Here is a 14,957-nt window from a genome sequence, read left to right on the forward strand (position 1 = left end):
CCTAGATGGGACTATCTGTTGAAAGCATGCTTGGAAAATCAGAAAGATGGAGAACAGTGCGCAAATCACAAGTGTTAGGAGGCATTGAGTTTTCATAAAATGAACACATTCATGTAACTAGTCGTCAGAGGAAGAAATGGACCATTACCAGTCCCTGTAGAAGCCCTCCCACCCCTGCTAAGTCCCTTCCAGTTACTAGCCCTCCACAGTCACTAGTATCTTGACTTCTGATATTGTAGATTCATTTTTGCCTCCTTTGAACTTCGTATGTCGAATCCCATTTTTATGCACTTTGCAATATCTGGTTTCTCTTGCTTGATATTTATATTTATTAGAGTCATCCCTTTTTGCATGTGGAGTTGTTCTGACTAATTTAACTACTACACAACCTTGCAAATAACTACCAGCTTTGCTACTGGGAAGAGTTAGTTGGGTTATGTGAGGCAGCTAAATAAGAGGTTATTTACATTTCTTTGTTGTGTGCTATCTTTGGGTAGAAAGTGGAATGACTAGATTGATAGGTTTTTGATATATACAGAGCTATCTTAAAATTGCATTTAGAATGATCCCTAGTATCAGGAATCTAAAATAATAAAACAGATGAAAACTGAGAGTAGAACGGTAGTTGCCAAGGTTTGGGGGAAAGGGGCTTGGGAAGGTGTTGATCAAAAGGTCCATAGTTTCAGATATGGAAGTGAGTTAAGTCCTAAAGATTACTGTATAGTGTGGTGCATATAGTTAACAATAATGCATCATATACTTAAAAATTGGTTAAGAGGGTAGATCCTATGTTAACTATTCTCATAACACATGCACACACACAGAGGGAGGGAGAAAGCTTTTAGAGGTGTTGGTTAAGTTTATGTCATTGTTTATGATGACAGCTTCACAGGTGTATGCTTATCTTCAGACTCATCAAGATATACATATTAAACATGCACCACTCTTTTGTATGTCAATCATATGCAATAAAAAATGCATTGAGTTATTGTGTAAAAAAATTGTATTTGGGCTATAATGTGATGCTCGCACTTGCTGAGTTCTCATCTGCATTAGAATTATGACACTTAGGGTTTCAAAGTTTAAATGATACAGGTGTGGAAGGGGCCTCTGTCTCCACTTTTCCCAGAGATCAGTGGGAAAATTGCACTTGCCTACCCTGAGTGAGGGGCCAACTCTTAGGGCACTTGAGGTCTGTTATTAGCTGGGCCACTAACTTCATTACTGCTAAAATCTATTTCCATGTTTTCCGGCTATGAGGAGTTAGCTCTTTGTAACCAGACTGAGGTTTCTCATTACCCTTTCCCATCCCATCTCTGGGTATGTCCTTTCCAACAACTCTCTCTCTCTCTCTACACACACACACACACACACACACACACACACACTCTTCTACTGGCTTTGTGTGGGGGAAAAAACTGGGGAAATTGGAATGTGGGGTAACCATTAGCTGAATTGGAAAAGTATTAAAACAGAAAAGGGGCTCTCATTGACCGAGGAAAAGAATAGAACTCAACAGTTTGTATCATATGATCTCCATGTGCATATATGAACAGACATGCTCCTTAATAATGGAGATCTTAGTAAAAATGTGACTTTTTACATTTTTATCATTTCAAATTTTTGCTTCTCTCTAATTCTCTCTAAGGTACCTATATCCCATCTGTAATAATAACTGTGCTATTGACATAACATGCACAATACTTAAATGTCAACAGTTTTGTGTGCATTCTCCTATTGTACCTTCCGTGTGATAATAAGGTAAGTCTTCTTCTTAACCCTCATTTTCAAGATAACGAAATTTAGTCCTAGCACACTTAGGTAACTTGCCTTAGGTCAGCCACTGAAGCAAGATGAAGGACCAGAACCACACCAGGTCTTCAGAGTAAATACTGCACAGCCTTCCTGTGCTACTGACTGCGTTAGATACAGCAGAAAACGGAAGAGGAGACTCAAGAAGGTGACAACATTTAAGAAAGCAGTTACACACTTTTAAATAGAAAATACCCAAGGGTAAGACACCACTTTAAATCAGCATTTTCAGAGATTTGTGCATTTTTAGTGCAGAGCTGAATCCTTTAGTTCATAGACCAAGATACGGTCTTGCCAGGAATCTTGCTCTAAATAATTCAACCTCTGACTTCTTGGCTTGTGCCTTAAGGTAAATTCGAGATAATCATACCTCTTTGGTGGCTATCACAGAGATGTTGCAAGGATAAATGAGTAGTGTGCTTGGCGCTCCTTTGGGAAGAGGGCTTTATGAATGCCACATATTATTACCAGATTAATATTAACTATAATTATTTACCCATCTTCTCTTCCTGTTTCTCAGGGTCAAATGCAATACCTACCAGACTTACAAGAGGAAGTAAATGTTCCTTTTCCACTTTCTTAGAGGGAAGGACACATAGGAGGTTGGTTTTCCTTGTGCCTTTGGAAATTTGTGACAAATAGGGCCACAAGCTCTGCATTGAGAGCAGGTGATAGGACCATGTAGAGTCAACCCCATGACTCTACGTGGTCCCATCACCTGCTCTTAGCCCCTTGAGACTTGCTTCTGTGGCATTAAGCATTGTTCCTTCTCAGAGCCATCTTTGCAAGACAGGAAATGACCAGTTTCACGGGCAGGCAGCCTGTGCAAGGTGCAGAGAGCCCCACATCCAGCCGGGCCATTCGCTGCTGTCTTGAATTTTATAATAATTTGGTCTTTAATCTTGTGTTTGGAAGTGAAGTCTGAGGGGAAAATAGAGTATACCCAGTGGCTTGGAGCCTTGGCTCATATGCTCTCATACCCTTTTTCAGCCACTTGCCTGCCTCCCCTGGACATGTTCTCAGCTACCTGTTTCCCGGATTCCCTGGCACCCCTAAATTCATCCAGCGTCCCTTATCCTTGCCATCCGCTCACAGAGGGGCCCTGGGTGCAGGTGCAGAGAGGGTCTGAGTTGGGCATGTGTGACTTGCCAAGTCTCAGATGGGGCATGGTAGCAGCCATCCTGGACTGGGCTGGCATCTGTACCAGGGGAGATGGGCTATGTCTTGGTGGGAGGGAGCCTCTTGTCCTACCCTGACCTAGGTATCTAGTATGCCTCAATGCAGAGCTTGTAGCATCCTTAGGAACTGACTAGCTGCTGTGGAGTGAGGCGTCAGTACTGTGGGCAAGAGAAATGTCTGACTTCCCCAGAGCATCAGTCTGGCAGCTGGTGGTTAGGGGTACCTCCATAACTTGTGAACTGTCTGTTGCCCTAGTCACCAGATACAGGGCCCGGGGTCCTGTGAAGTTCTGCACTCTTCTCATGGTATCCTTATGCCCGAGGGAACACAGTATCAGAGAGAAAATAAAAGACAGCAGACCACGCATTAATTGTGCTGAATGTGCCATAATAATGTAAGATGTCAACAATAGGGAAACCTCAGGGTGGGTTATCTGTGAACTCTCTGTATTTGCTTTGCAACTTTTCTGCAAATCTAGAGTTATTCTAAAATAAAAAGTTTATTTAAACAAAAACACACAAACAAAAGACCACCATGACAAGGTGAGAGAGAGACTCCAGAAGAAAGAAAAAGAGCTTCATACTTTCCGACATTCAGCAGCACTTTTCTTGCTGTTTGAACAAGGAGCTCTCCCCATTTTCATTGTGCACTGGACCCTGCAAATTACATAGCTGATTGGGCCTGTAAACCCCTTCTTGGGGTGCACAAGTCCTCTCTCTCCCTTCCTGTTCCTCCCCACTCCCAAATGCCAGGCCTCTGGGTTACTGGATTAGCACTAATAGTTACACTCCTATGTATTGCTCATCTACTGAGAGCTGGCTACCGTTACCAGAAGCTTTATATACTCTGTCTCTAATCCCTTTATAACTTCATGAAATAAGTATTCTTATCTTTATTTTAAGATGTAGGAAACTGAGCTCCAGGATCGCACTGTCAACGGTAGAAGAGAAACTCAAAATACATGAGTCTCACTCCAAAGCTGGTGCTCTCTCCACAGTCTACAGATTCCCCATTCAGTCTCTAGGTAGCCAAGTATTTGCAGGCTGCTCAGGCAGGCACTTTGGTCTCTGTTCCTCTGAATATTTACCGAGTATCTGGTAGGCGGTAGGGTCTAAAATGGGACACAGAGTCTTGACTATATATTAAGAATCTAAAAAGGAGGGGCATCTGGGGGGCTCAGTCACTAAATATCTGCCTTCAGCTCAGGTCATGATCCCAGGGTCCTAGGATCCACCCCCATTTTGGGCTCCCTGCTTGGGGGTGGGGGTGGGGGTGGGGTAGTCTGCTTCTCCCTCTCCTCCCCCTGCTTGTGTTCCCTCTCTTGTGGTCTCTCTCTGTCATTCATAAATAAAATCTTTAAGAAAAAAATAAAAGAATCTAAAAAGGAGCAAATCCTCAATAACTTCCACACTAACTTCGAAAAACTTTCCCTTAAAAAATACTGTAGCTACAAAACGAACTGAGGGTTGCTGGGGGCCAGGGGATCAGGAGGTGGGGGTTATAGATATTGGGGTGGGTATGTGCTATGGGGAGTGCTGTGAAGTATGTAAACCTGACGATTCAGAGACCTGTACCCCGGGGATAAAAATACATTATATGTTCATAAAAAAATAAAAAATAAAAAAATAAAGATTAAAAAAATCAAAGGTTAAAAAAAAATGTAAAAAAAAAAATACTGTAGCTGACCACAATAAGAAAGGGCAGTAGGGTAAGGGCCTGTCACATGCATTGGCTGGTCACGGGCATGTCACTACTGTACCAGTTCTGGGAGCTCACCTGTGCTTGTGCTGGGTCACAGACAGTAGGTGAGCTGTGCATTGGTGGATCTTTGAAATGTCCTCCTCCTTCCTAGTGCTTCTGCTGCTATAATTATTATAATTCCATTGTCAACCCTGAGTGGAAATTGGATCCCTTTTTTCCTTCTCCATGAAGGGAAATGGGGTAGATCATCTTACAGTCCTTTTGCGTTCAAAAGGTCATTGTCCATTCAAAAGTCCATTCAAAAGTCTCAGAGCATCTTAGGTACTAAAAATCGGGGATTGTGATGCAGAAGACACCAAGGTAGTAAAGCCCAAGTAATTGAGAAGTACTTGGACTTTTCCTTTGATGAGAGGCTGGGGATGGGATGAGAGAGTTCTGGTAGTTGAGGAAAAGCTTCCTGGGAAGAAGTGCTCTCTGGAAGGAACTGGGGGCGGGGCAGTTGGAACGCACTACCGAGTAAGCCATGAGATTCTGCACGTTGAAGCAGCCCAGCAAGACTGAGGAGGGAAGGAGAAGAAGGTTATGTGTAAGTCTGGCTTCAGATGAGTTTTACTGAAAACACTTCAATTCTCGTCTGCACATTTTTGAGGAGTGTGAAAAAAAAATGGAGGAAGTCACCTCCAGTGGTTTTGTGGCTTTTTAAGTATGACATACAGGATATTGAATATTAACCCCACATTATCCTGAGGTGTATGCATATTTGAGGGATAAATAAAACATCTGTTCTCAGAAGTGTGCATCTGTGGACAAGCAATCCCAGTCCCCTGGGGTCTCTCTTGTGCTAATTCTCTGTTCTGCTTGAAATGTGAGCGTCACACACAGAAAATGTCAAATAATAATAAAAGGGTATGTGGTCTCCCTTAGATTTCTGTGTGAACATAGGAAATATGTATTCTAAATTTGACAGGAATGTATGCCATCATCTCTGTAATAGAATGCCATACAAGATTTTTAATTTTATTAGTGCCTACTGTGTGTTTGCATGGCAGAAAGCTTGATGGAATGAGTAACTGTTGTTCCCCTCAAAATCAGGCACGGATGCAGGAGAGTCTGACTGACTTTTATCACTGTCTGTAGCCTCCTCGTTCATTCATCCAGCATTCATAAAGTTAATTCAGTGTTTATTAACATAGAGTTCTTAAGTCAATAGTCTTTTGAGTATTTAGTTTAGACTCACAAACGTTTGGGTATGGAGTGACATGTTGTGACCATTCAGAAAGAGCTTTATTATCCAGTAACACATTTGATCTTAAAAACAATATTCTTTGAATGGACCACCAAGAAGTATTTCCAGAAAGTCCTGAGTTCCACAACCACAAATCAGAGCCCCCCCACCCCCACCCCCCAGACTTTGATCCAAGTGAAAATCTGCTGTGTTCACATCAGGCTCCACCTGAAAGTCCGGTTCAGAATTTCCCTGTGACCCTGGCAGTTGCAGAAGAGAAGTTTTAAGCTTTGTTTAGTATAACAAGAGCTGCCTACTGGGGCCAGTAAACGTATTCCTGTAAAACTCCAGTTTCTCTCAGACCCTCTCCTATCAGGGAAACCTCATCTTACCTTTCCTTAAAGGAGGGATTCAGAATTGGGGAGGAAGAGCCTACACCTCTCGCTTGCGTGGGTCAGTGCTTGCCGAGTTAAAAGTTCCTCCAACATGTACACATGCCTGGGAATGAATGACTCTGTAGCCTTCCAACGCAACTCTGGGTCCCCCCGCCTCTCCCATGTGGTCGACGGTGTGTGTTTCGTTTAGAAGAAAAGCAGAATGAGAAAAGGCTTTCCTCATTTCTCCTCCAGACTGCAAACACTCAGAAATGACATCACGCACCCTAAAGAGCCCCAGGATGACTAAGGCAGCGAGAGCCTGAGAAAACTCACTGCTTCTGCCTTTAGTTTTAGGACGCATGTATGCAGATGAGCAGCTAAGAGATGGTTCCCCGCCTCCTGCCTCAGAGGAAGTTTCTTGGTAGATCGCGGACACCTCATCCCCGCGGGGGGGGCGGGGTGGGGGGAGGCGGCGGGGGGGGGGGGCGGGGGGGGGCGGTGGTGAAAACTTGGCACCAGCCGTCCCGGGCAGAGCACCGCGGTGATTTGTTCTCCCGGTGGAGAGAGCTGGAAGGAAGGAGTCGGCGCGCAAATAATGAAGGAGCACGGGGCCACCTTCAGTAGCTCCGGGATCGGCGGCGGCGGCGGGGACTCGGCTATGGACAGCCTGCAGCCGCTGCAGCCTGACTACATGCCTGTGTGTTTGTTTGCAGAAGAATCTTATCAAAAACTAGCGATGGAGACGCTGGAGGAATTGGACTGGTGCTTAGACCAGCTGGAGACCATCCAGACCTACCGCTCTGTCAGTGAGATGGCTTCGAACAAGGTAAGAGATGACAGCGTGTTCCTGAAAGCTCCCCCACTCGCTCCCCTGGGCTCCCCTGGCCTCTGCCTGCGGCCGCGGTGCATCCGAGGACACCGGCGGTCAGAATGAGTTTGCTGAGCTGCCTCGGAAGATTCTGTCCCCAAGTGCCACGCTTGGCGAGTGTCTGCATGCTACGGCAAAAGTTAAAAAGTCCTCCGTGTGCTTGAATTCCCAGAAACCATACTTCTTTGTTATTGATGTAGTTGGGTGTATGTTTAAGGGGAGAGGGTGCTTATAAAGCTTACTCGTGAACAAATGAAATCCCCCTTTTTTAAAAAAACAATGGTCAGGAAGATAACATCGGAGTGAATTTGTATGGTAAACTGGATAACACTTGACATTGCAATCAGGTGTTAGACATGTTTTTTGGACAAGAAAATAATGTGACCTCCGTATATCAGTGGAGAAATGGTTCGCCCTGAAGTTTTATAAATTCCAAAATTATTCTCAGAAGGACATTCTGGGATTTTCTGACATTTCTTTTGTGATGCTGGCATAACCTAAGATAAAAAAAAAAAAAAAAGAAGAAGAAGAAGAAAGGAAACAATATACTTTATCTCCAAAAAAGAAAGTTATTTCCTAAAAGTTTGCTGCTTTTCAAAGTAGAATTATTTGAAATTAAGTTCCACCCGTACTGCAAAGAAATAGTTTTGTTTACAATCCCCAGACAAAACTTAGTGTAGAAGAGTTCTAATTATCTATCATTATATCATTTGTTTAATTAACGCCTGGGTTTAGAGTGCTAATTTATGCAGTGAGAGTTGCTACTTTTGTTTGTGCCCCCCCCCACCGAGAATGTTAATTTTATAAATATATATGATGTGTGTGCATTTATGTATATACTGACTGCTTTGTTTTTAATGGAAAACCTTAACTCTCTACCCTTATAAGTACACATTTTAAGAATCCCCAATCATCATAGCCTGAGGTATTGTCTTACTGTCCTATGGTTCTGGGGCCGGGAAGAGCTTTTGCTCCACACCTGCCAACATGCCCTTTCCAGCCCCGAGGTTTACTAGGGAATGTGTGTCCCTCTTCTCTTTTTCCTGGGATTAAAAGTATCACCTTCCTATCAAGGCTTATTGGTTCTTGCTCACAGGATCTGAGCAGAGGGAGCTTTGCGTCCTTAGGAGATCTTGAAGGGGGCTATGGGTGGAGGAACGGACTCCTTTTACTCTTGTTTCTTCGTTAACAAAAGGACAGAAAATGAAATAAGTCTCTCAAATTTTAGTTTAGGTTCAAGTTGGAAAAAATAAGAAAAGTTTTGAAATTTAACTATTTGCTGACTTTTTTCTGAAGTTCTCAAGTGGAAAACAAAATTCTGGGATTTTCCAGACTGTTGTAAATCTCAACCAACTGCTTCCCCATGAGGAGGGCTTAACTGCGTAACTTCTCCAAACCACGCTAGATTCCAAGTGAAAAGATTTTTACACATGCTTTAGCCTACTTTGGAACATGAACAGATTCTCTACTGCATGTTGTGAGCATTGATACACATTTGAGATGTAGATTCAATATTTAAGGGTAGTTTTTCAGCAGGTTTTGCTATAAAAGACATGCTGAACTTTCTTCTTGAGTTGCTAAGAGAAAGTAGCCAACTAACTCCAGGAGAGAAAAAGAATTCTCATTGAGAAGCTGCAGATTGTCATTATTTTTCATTTTGAGTGTTAATGCCTTGTAGATTCTGATCCGGTTTCTGTCTGGAGTGCTGAAATTAAACATCATCTGTTTTGCAAATTTGTTTTTAAAACTTCCCATATTCAGTGTAGTGGTCAATAAGGCTCCGAGACCAAGGACTGTGTAAGTCCTGGTGAGAATTCCAATCACTCAAGGCTTCCGCTCCTCCTTTATGGTGTCCTATGCAGGAAGCAATGAAAGTTGAATAGAGCTAACCCTAAAGAGAGAGCTAACCCTTCATGCAGACACAGTTAGCTTAAGGAGAAGGCGTGCACACCTACTTTCTGCAGCTACAGTGGAAAGGTTGCAGGGCAAAGCAATTATACAGAGGAGGAATAGGTTCAACTGACAGCTGAAGTCATTTTTATTTGAAAAAGATCTCTTTCTCTTGTTACTTAGCAACCATCTCCCCCCCACCCCAACAAATCCTGATTATCCATATAATTGTTTCAGGTAAAGTTTAATCTATGGCACGTATAACATAATATAATAAGAATATTTTTGTGGCCACCAAAAAGAAATTGATCTATATCAGTTTGGGGCAAGGTGGGGGGGGGACTTAATTACTTGTGGTAAAAATAAAGTCCCACATTTAATTTTGAATGTGGTTGAAATTATTTGAACATTCCATCCAAGTCACTGTTTAAAAATATCATCATCATCATCATCATCACTATGTAATTGTATCTGATCATCTTTTGCTTCCCCTCACTGAACGAAGGAGCCATGGCAAATCTCTGAGTTATAGATGTGGAAGGGAGTGTGAAGATATTCTGTACAGGAAGTATGTGAGAAGCATGGCCTTTGGAGTCAAAAGATCATGGTTCAAATCCTATGTCTATTATTTATTAGCTACTTGACCTTGGCTAACTTACCTAACTGTTCTGAGTCTTAATTTTTTTCATCTGTAAGACAGGGATAAAAGTGGTACCTACCTTACTGAGTCACCGTGAAGATTATATGAGATAATGCATCTGAAACACTCGCAAGGCACCTGCTGGGTAGTAAAGATTCAATAAATGAAGACTTCTTAATAGCAGCCACTACATCTTTGCAAAAATTATATGCCCTTAGTTTTGATCAGCTAAGTGAGTTACTGAGTTTTTACCTACTCAGCAGAGGTGATGGGAAAGCCAGTTCTTTGCATGGGGGATGTTTGGGAATGTGCAAATGGTAGAGAGTTGACCATGCCCAGTGCAGGAAAAACAAGCAGTCTTTCATATTTACCCCGTCTGGGTAGGGTTGTGTGTTTATTGTTTTTCTCAACCCTTTTATATTTTGAAGAAAATTGTGACTCAAAGTTGATAACTGGTTTTCCCAAGTGCATTTCAGAGTCTGAGAGGTAAGGAACTGTTTCTGTGACCTCTAGAAACATAGTCTCCCTCTAGACCCCAATTTCCTTCATTTCTCTTAATGCTGGCCACAGGCCAGATGGAATTACAGGATTATAGAGAAAGATGCAGCCAGCCGGGTTAATATTATAGGTTGTTTTTCCCCAAAGATGAAATAAATTCAGCAGTTTTATGAGGCAATGACATTGTTTTGCAAGATGAAAAGGATGTCAAGTGAACCTTCTGCCAGCAGCCCAAGTTCAGTTAGACGTGTTAGAACTGTTTTAACTGTTTTCTGTAACGACAATTTGGCTTCTTAGACTTGTTCATTAATTTTTGTTTCAACTTTTATCGCCTCCTGAATTAGAAGAATTGTCTTACACTTCAGCCTAAACGCATCAGAGCATGAGTTCCTCGGTGACAAAACAGTCAGATGTTTTCAAAACAGGATGCTTTGGCTCTGCATTATAAAAAGAGGAACGGAAAGAGAAACAGTATAGCAAGGAAGAAAGCAAATAGCCCCAGCAGGATCCCCAGCCCAACAAGGGCATAAACACTGACCTATCTTCCTGACCTTCGCTGTGGCTCAGTTCCTGACCTCGTGTCACCAAAGCCAACCGACGTCATTGGAGGAGGATAGGAGGAATGGCGCAGCTGCTGTGCGGGTGACTAGAATTTCCTGTCTCCTTCCTGACAGACTCCGTCAGAAAAGTACAGAGTTGCAACAACAGTGGCTGAGGAAGGCCCAGCACAAAACAATCCCAGTGAGGCGTAGTTGGGACTGGCAAGGACAGGGAGTTTTACTCAGGAGCAGAGTCTGTCGCCTCAACTTTTCAGGGGAAAGTATCAAAGGGGTCATTTATACCCAGCATGTTGAAGGTTTTTCAAAAGATGAACATGCTGTGGTATTCAGCGAGGAGCTCTGTTCAAGCAGCTTGTCACTAGCCTGACTTCCCCAAAAACACTCTCCGGTTCTCCTGTTCTTTCTTGACCAGCTTTGTCCTGGGGCTGTTTTTATGTGTAGGACAAAGGTTTTGGTCCCTCTCTCGGTGAAAATGCAAGTTTCATTGTTGAGAAGAGCAGTCCTGCATATTATCAGTAGAGTCTTCAGAATGAAGCCTCAGGACCTAGCCCTTCAGTCCAGGTTTGCTAAGGAAATCTGTAAGATAAGACAGGGAGATAGAAGGTCCTTTTCCTTTGAAGGTATCCTGAAGTCAGCGGCAGATACCATCAAAGGGGAAGTGAGTCCTTCTGGCCACGCAGGTTTATTTTTCCGGTTCTTCAGGTGTGTCTGCACGAGAGTATTGAAAGTAAAGGCAGATAATTGCCTGTGCTCTTGGGTGGAAAGGAATAAACTCATATAGTTCTATCAGCCTGGAGCCCCTCGGGACTCAAGCCGCAGGATACTGGAATGTGACTCTGATAGTCTGTTTGCCCCACACTTGGGCGAGTCATTTTCTTTCTAACTGAATAACCAATACTTATGGGAAATGTCAGATCCAGCAGAACCAAGAAGGGAATAGATCTTCTTGGTCAACAGGTTCCTCTCAGAGCTATGTCAGGAAGATAATAGGCAGGTGACCAATCACTGGAGGGGATTACTTCTACTTTTGCCCAAAGTTAAAAGATACAAACAGAGCATTCCCACCCTTAGGGCACGAGGGGTCCTTTTCCTGGATCCTTTGCTCTAGGAGAGCCTGGGCTTGTCCACTGGCTGCGCTTTGCTGCAGGAGGTGAGAAGCCGGCAGGGCCCAGGGGCAGCTGTGGTGTCTGCCCAGGACCATGTTGCATCCACTGGGCCCCTGCATTCTCTGCCCAATGGTTCTGAACCCTGTTCCAGGACCTGTGCAGGTCTCTTTCCTAGAGATGCTGCAGGAACTCACTTGGGCCCAAAGAGTAGCCAAGAAGCAGCAGTTGAGCTTGAAAGAAGTGTGTGGGAGGAGCTTGTATGGGCAGGTGGTGCCTGAAGGGTGTGGGAAGGAGTGTTCTTTGGGGGAAGAAATGGGACAGGGCACGGTCCTGGAGCTAGGTCCCCCTGCACGGCCATAACCAAGAAATTCAAGAATGTGTACTTCACGTTGACCTTCCCAGCTGCTAGGAAGGGATGTCTGTTGAGGTAGGAAGAGCATTGGAGGTAGCTTGATTTCTGTCTTTATTCAGATCTATTTATGTGGCCCTGCACATGTTAGAAATGACCTTGATCGAGGGAAGAATAGAAGGAAAATCAGTTCTGAGAGCCAGCTGGGACACTTGAACATTTTCGATCCAAGTTTTCTCTCTTTTCTCTCAGACTTCTATAGAACTGGAGGCATCAAAGGGAAAGGAGCCTAGGTTGAAGCCATGAGTTTGAAGTCTAGCTTTGCCTCCATTTAGGAATATTCCCGTAAACAGTTAATTCATTAGGAATCTTTGCCTTTCTTTATCTACAAAACGAAATAGTTGGAGAAGACTGTTTCCATGGGGTCTTGCAGCTCTTGCATTTATGGTTGGGACAGTCAGTGTCGACAGCCAAACTAATTTTACAGCTTTCTGTTATCTGTGCAGACGTGGTGCTGAGTCCCTTTACCTACATTGTCAGTAATACTCTCAGCAACCCTTGGAAATATATACTATTTATTCTTGTCTCCATTTTATAGTAAAGTGAGGTTTAAAGAGTTGAATTACATTGCCTAAGGTGAAGAAGAGAGCAGGATTCACACCCAGGGCCACCTGACTCACCGTCACTGATCCCGGTGGGACAGATAAATACCGAAACAGAAAGGTATTTAGTAACGCTTACAAGGAAATTTTGTCATTTCTGGGAGGTCTTATTCTTGGAACTCTGGCCATCATTGCTTGTTTAGGTCTGGTTCAGAATCCTGGTCTGCAATGACCATATTCAGGGCCTCCACACCAGCCATTAATAACCTTAAATTCAGTCTCCCTGGCTGGGAAGCAGTGTCTGTTAACAGATAATAAGGAGGAGAATAACCATAGTTACAGAAGATGGCTATAAAGCACTCATCAAAAAGGTAAATAACAGTGTTAAACGAATCTGCTGCCTCTTGTGGACAGGTTTGCTCAATTCAGTATCTATTTGTTCTCCCCATTTCTCTAACATGGTCTAAGAGAAAACAATGAAGTTTTGTTTAAAAGACAACCAACCCCCAAATCCCCTTTTTATACCCCCTCCCCAACATTTAAAAAAAATGGGGAGAGGCTATTCTTTTTTTTTGAAAATTATCATCCAAAAAGTTGGGGCAATTTCATCATATATTACATCCTTTCTAACACATGTCCCAAGACCATGAAACAGAGGAGCAGTGCTTCAGTAGCAATAATTAATACAGGGAGGTTTCCTAGAGGTAAGATATAGACTGTCTGCATTACATTTTGTCTTCCAACAAAGAAGAAAGAGAAGAGTAAGCTGTTTTTTTATCTGGCATTATCTCAGTTACTTTCTATGACAAAATAAGTTGTATTATTGCGAGTGTAAAGATTTTATTTATTTATTTGACAGAGAGAGACACAGAAAGAGAGAGGGAACACAAGCAGGGGGAGCAGGAGAGGGAGAAGCAGGCTTCCAGCCAAGCACGGAGCCCAGTACAGGGCTCTTGTGTAATCCAGTGTTCTAAGTTCTGCTCTTTGAAAATTTAACAAATCAAAGATTTTGAAAGTTTAGTGCTTTTTAGTAACTTTGATTTTCAATCTCCTTTGGTTAATTTAAATACTTCATTGATATTTACAGAACTGTTTCCTTCATTGAGGTCTAATCCATTTACCAGCCACCCCCCACACACATCTTTTTGCTAGTTTCACTTGAAAACTAGCAAAAAAACTGATTAAATCTCTACAAATGAAATAGAAGTGAAGTCAGGGCACTTTACCTTTGATTGCTGCACCCCTGGCTAGCTGGTAAGACAAGATTACATTATCAAAATCTGATAAATAAGTCATTTTAAGGGGAGCCTTTCTGTCCCTATGGGGGGGGGGGGAATCAGACAACTATGTTTGGAGTATCAAATATAAATCCAGAATGCTAGTTGTAAAAAATGGAATTACAGTGATTTAATGGAATAAACGTCTGTTTCACATTTTTTTCCTACTTCTTTCTTGTCTTTAATTTTTTTTTTCGAATGCGTCCTCATCTAAAAGTCTTCCCAAATTGGTACCATTGTTCTCTATGAAAGAAGAGCCAAGGATGAACCCTAGTCTTGGGCTGATCTTCCCACAGTTTGCCTTCTGCGTAAAAGTATGCTCAGCAAGTGGAGAGACATCAGCTTTCTGGAAGCCAGGACTCACCAAACCGAAGCTGCGAGGGCAGACTTGTGCCACAGTCAATAGATTTCACACTCTGGAAGGCTCTGTGCCAACAGTGGATGTGCGTCCCAGCACATCCTCCACTTTAGCATTTTTCAGGGACCTGCCAGCCCTCTCTGTCTTGCCCAATTGTACGTGATGTTTCCCTCCACTGGTGCCAAACTGTTTAGTCTCCTGGATATTTTACTGTAACTTCCTTTGTTTGATTTACTTTAAAGTAGCCAAGTGTTTCCACAAAGAAAGGGCTGTTAAGTTATTTAGAAATGAAGAAGACAGTAAAACTTCTGTTTCTTTTGTTTCTGTTTTGGGAAGTGCCTGATAATCTTCTTCTCTTTAAGAAGTTCCTGATGGTCTTTTTCTTTTTATGGAGCTGCGTTTTAAAGGCTATAAATCATGGATTTCTGCTCATCAGTCCTGTGTTTCTTTCTGATAATTAGTTGCAGTTTAGAAATGTACCACCTTTGAAACCTAAAGCCTTCAGAAATTGAAGT

At 42.7% G+C, this 14,957-nt stretch overlaps 1 protein-coding gene across 3 annotated transcripts in view; it reads left to right on the forward strand.

The window, feature by feature from the left end:
• The window catches only part of PDE4B (phosphodiesterase 4B), a 449,163-nt gene that overhangs the window by 400,978 nt on the left and 33,228 nt on the right, over positions 1-14,957 (forward strand). For 2 of the 3 annotated variants that reach the window (XM_045064680.1, XM_045064681.1), the window contains one exon: positions 7,008-7,120. In XM_045064680.1, coding sequence (XP_044920615.1) covers positions 7,008-7,120 — 113 coding nt within the window. Of the gene's footprint in view, positions 1-6,533; positions 6,716-7,007; positions 7,121-14,957 lie in introns of those variants that run through there. The other variant, XM_045064683.1, reaches the window with a different exon arrangement.

Source organism: Mustela putorius, unplaced genomic scaffold, assembly GCF_011764305.1.
Source record: "Mustela putorius furo isolate JIRA1106 unplaced genomic scaffold, ASM1176430v1.1 tig00003853_pilon_pilon_pilon, whole genome shotgun sequence".
NCBI classification, from domain to species: domain Eukaryota; kingdom Metazoa; phylum Chordata; class Mammalia; order Carnivora; family Mustelidae; genus Mustela; species Mustela putorius.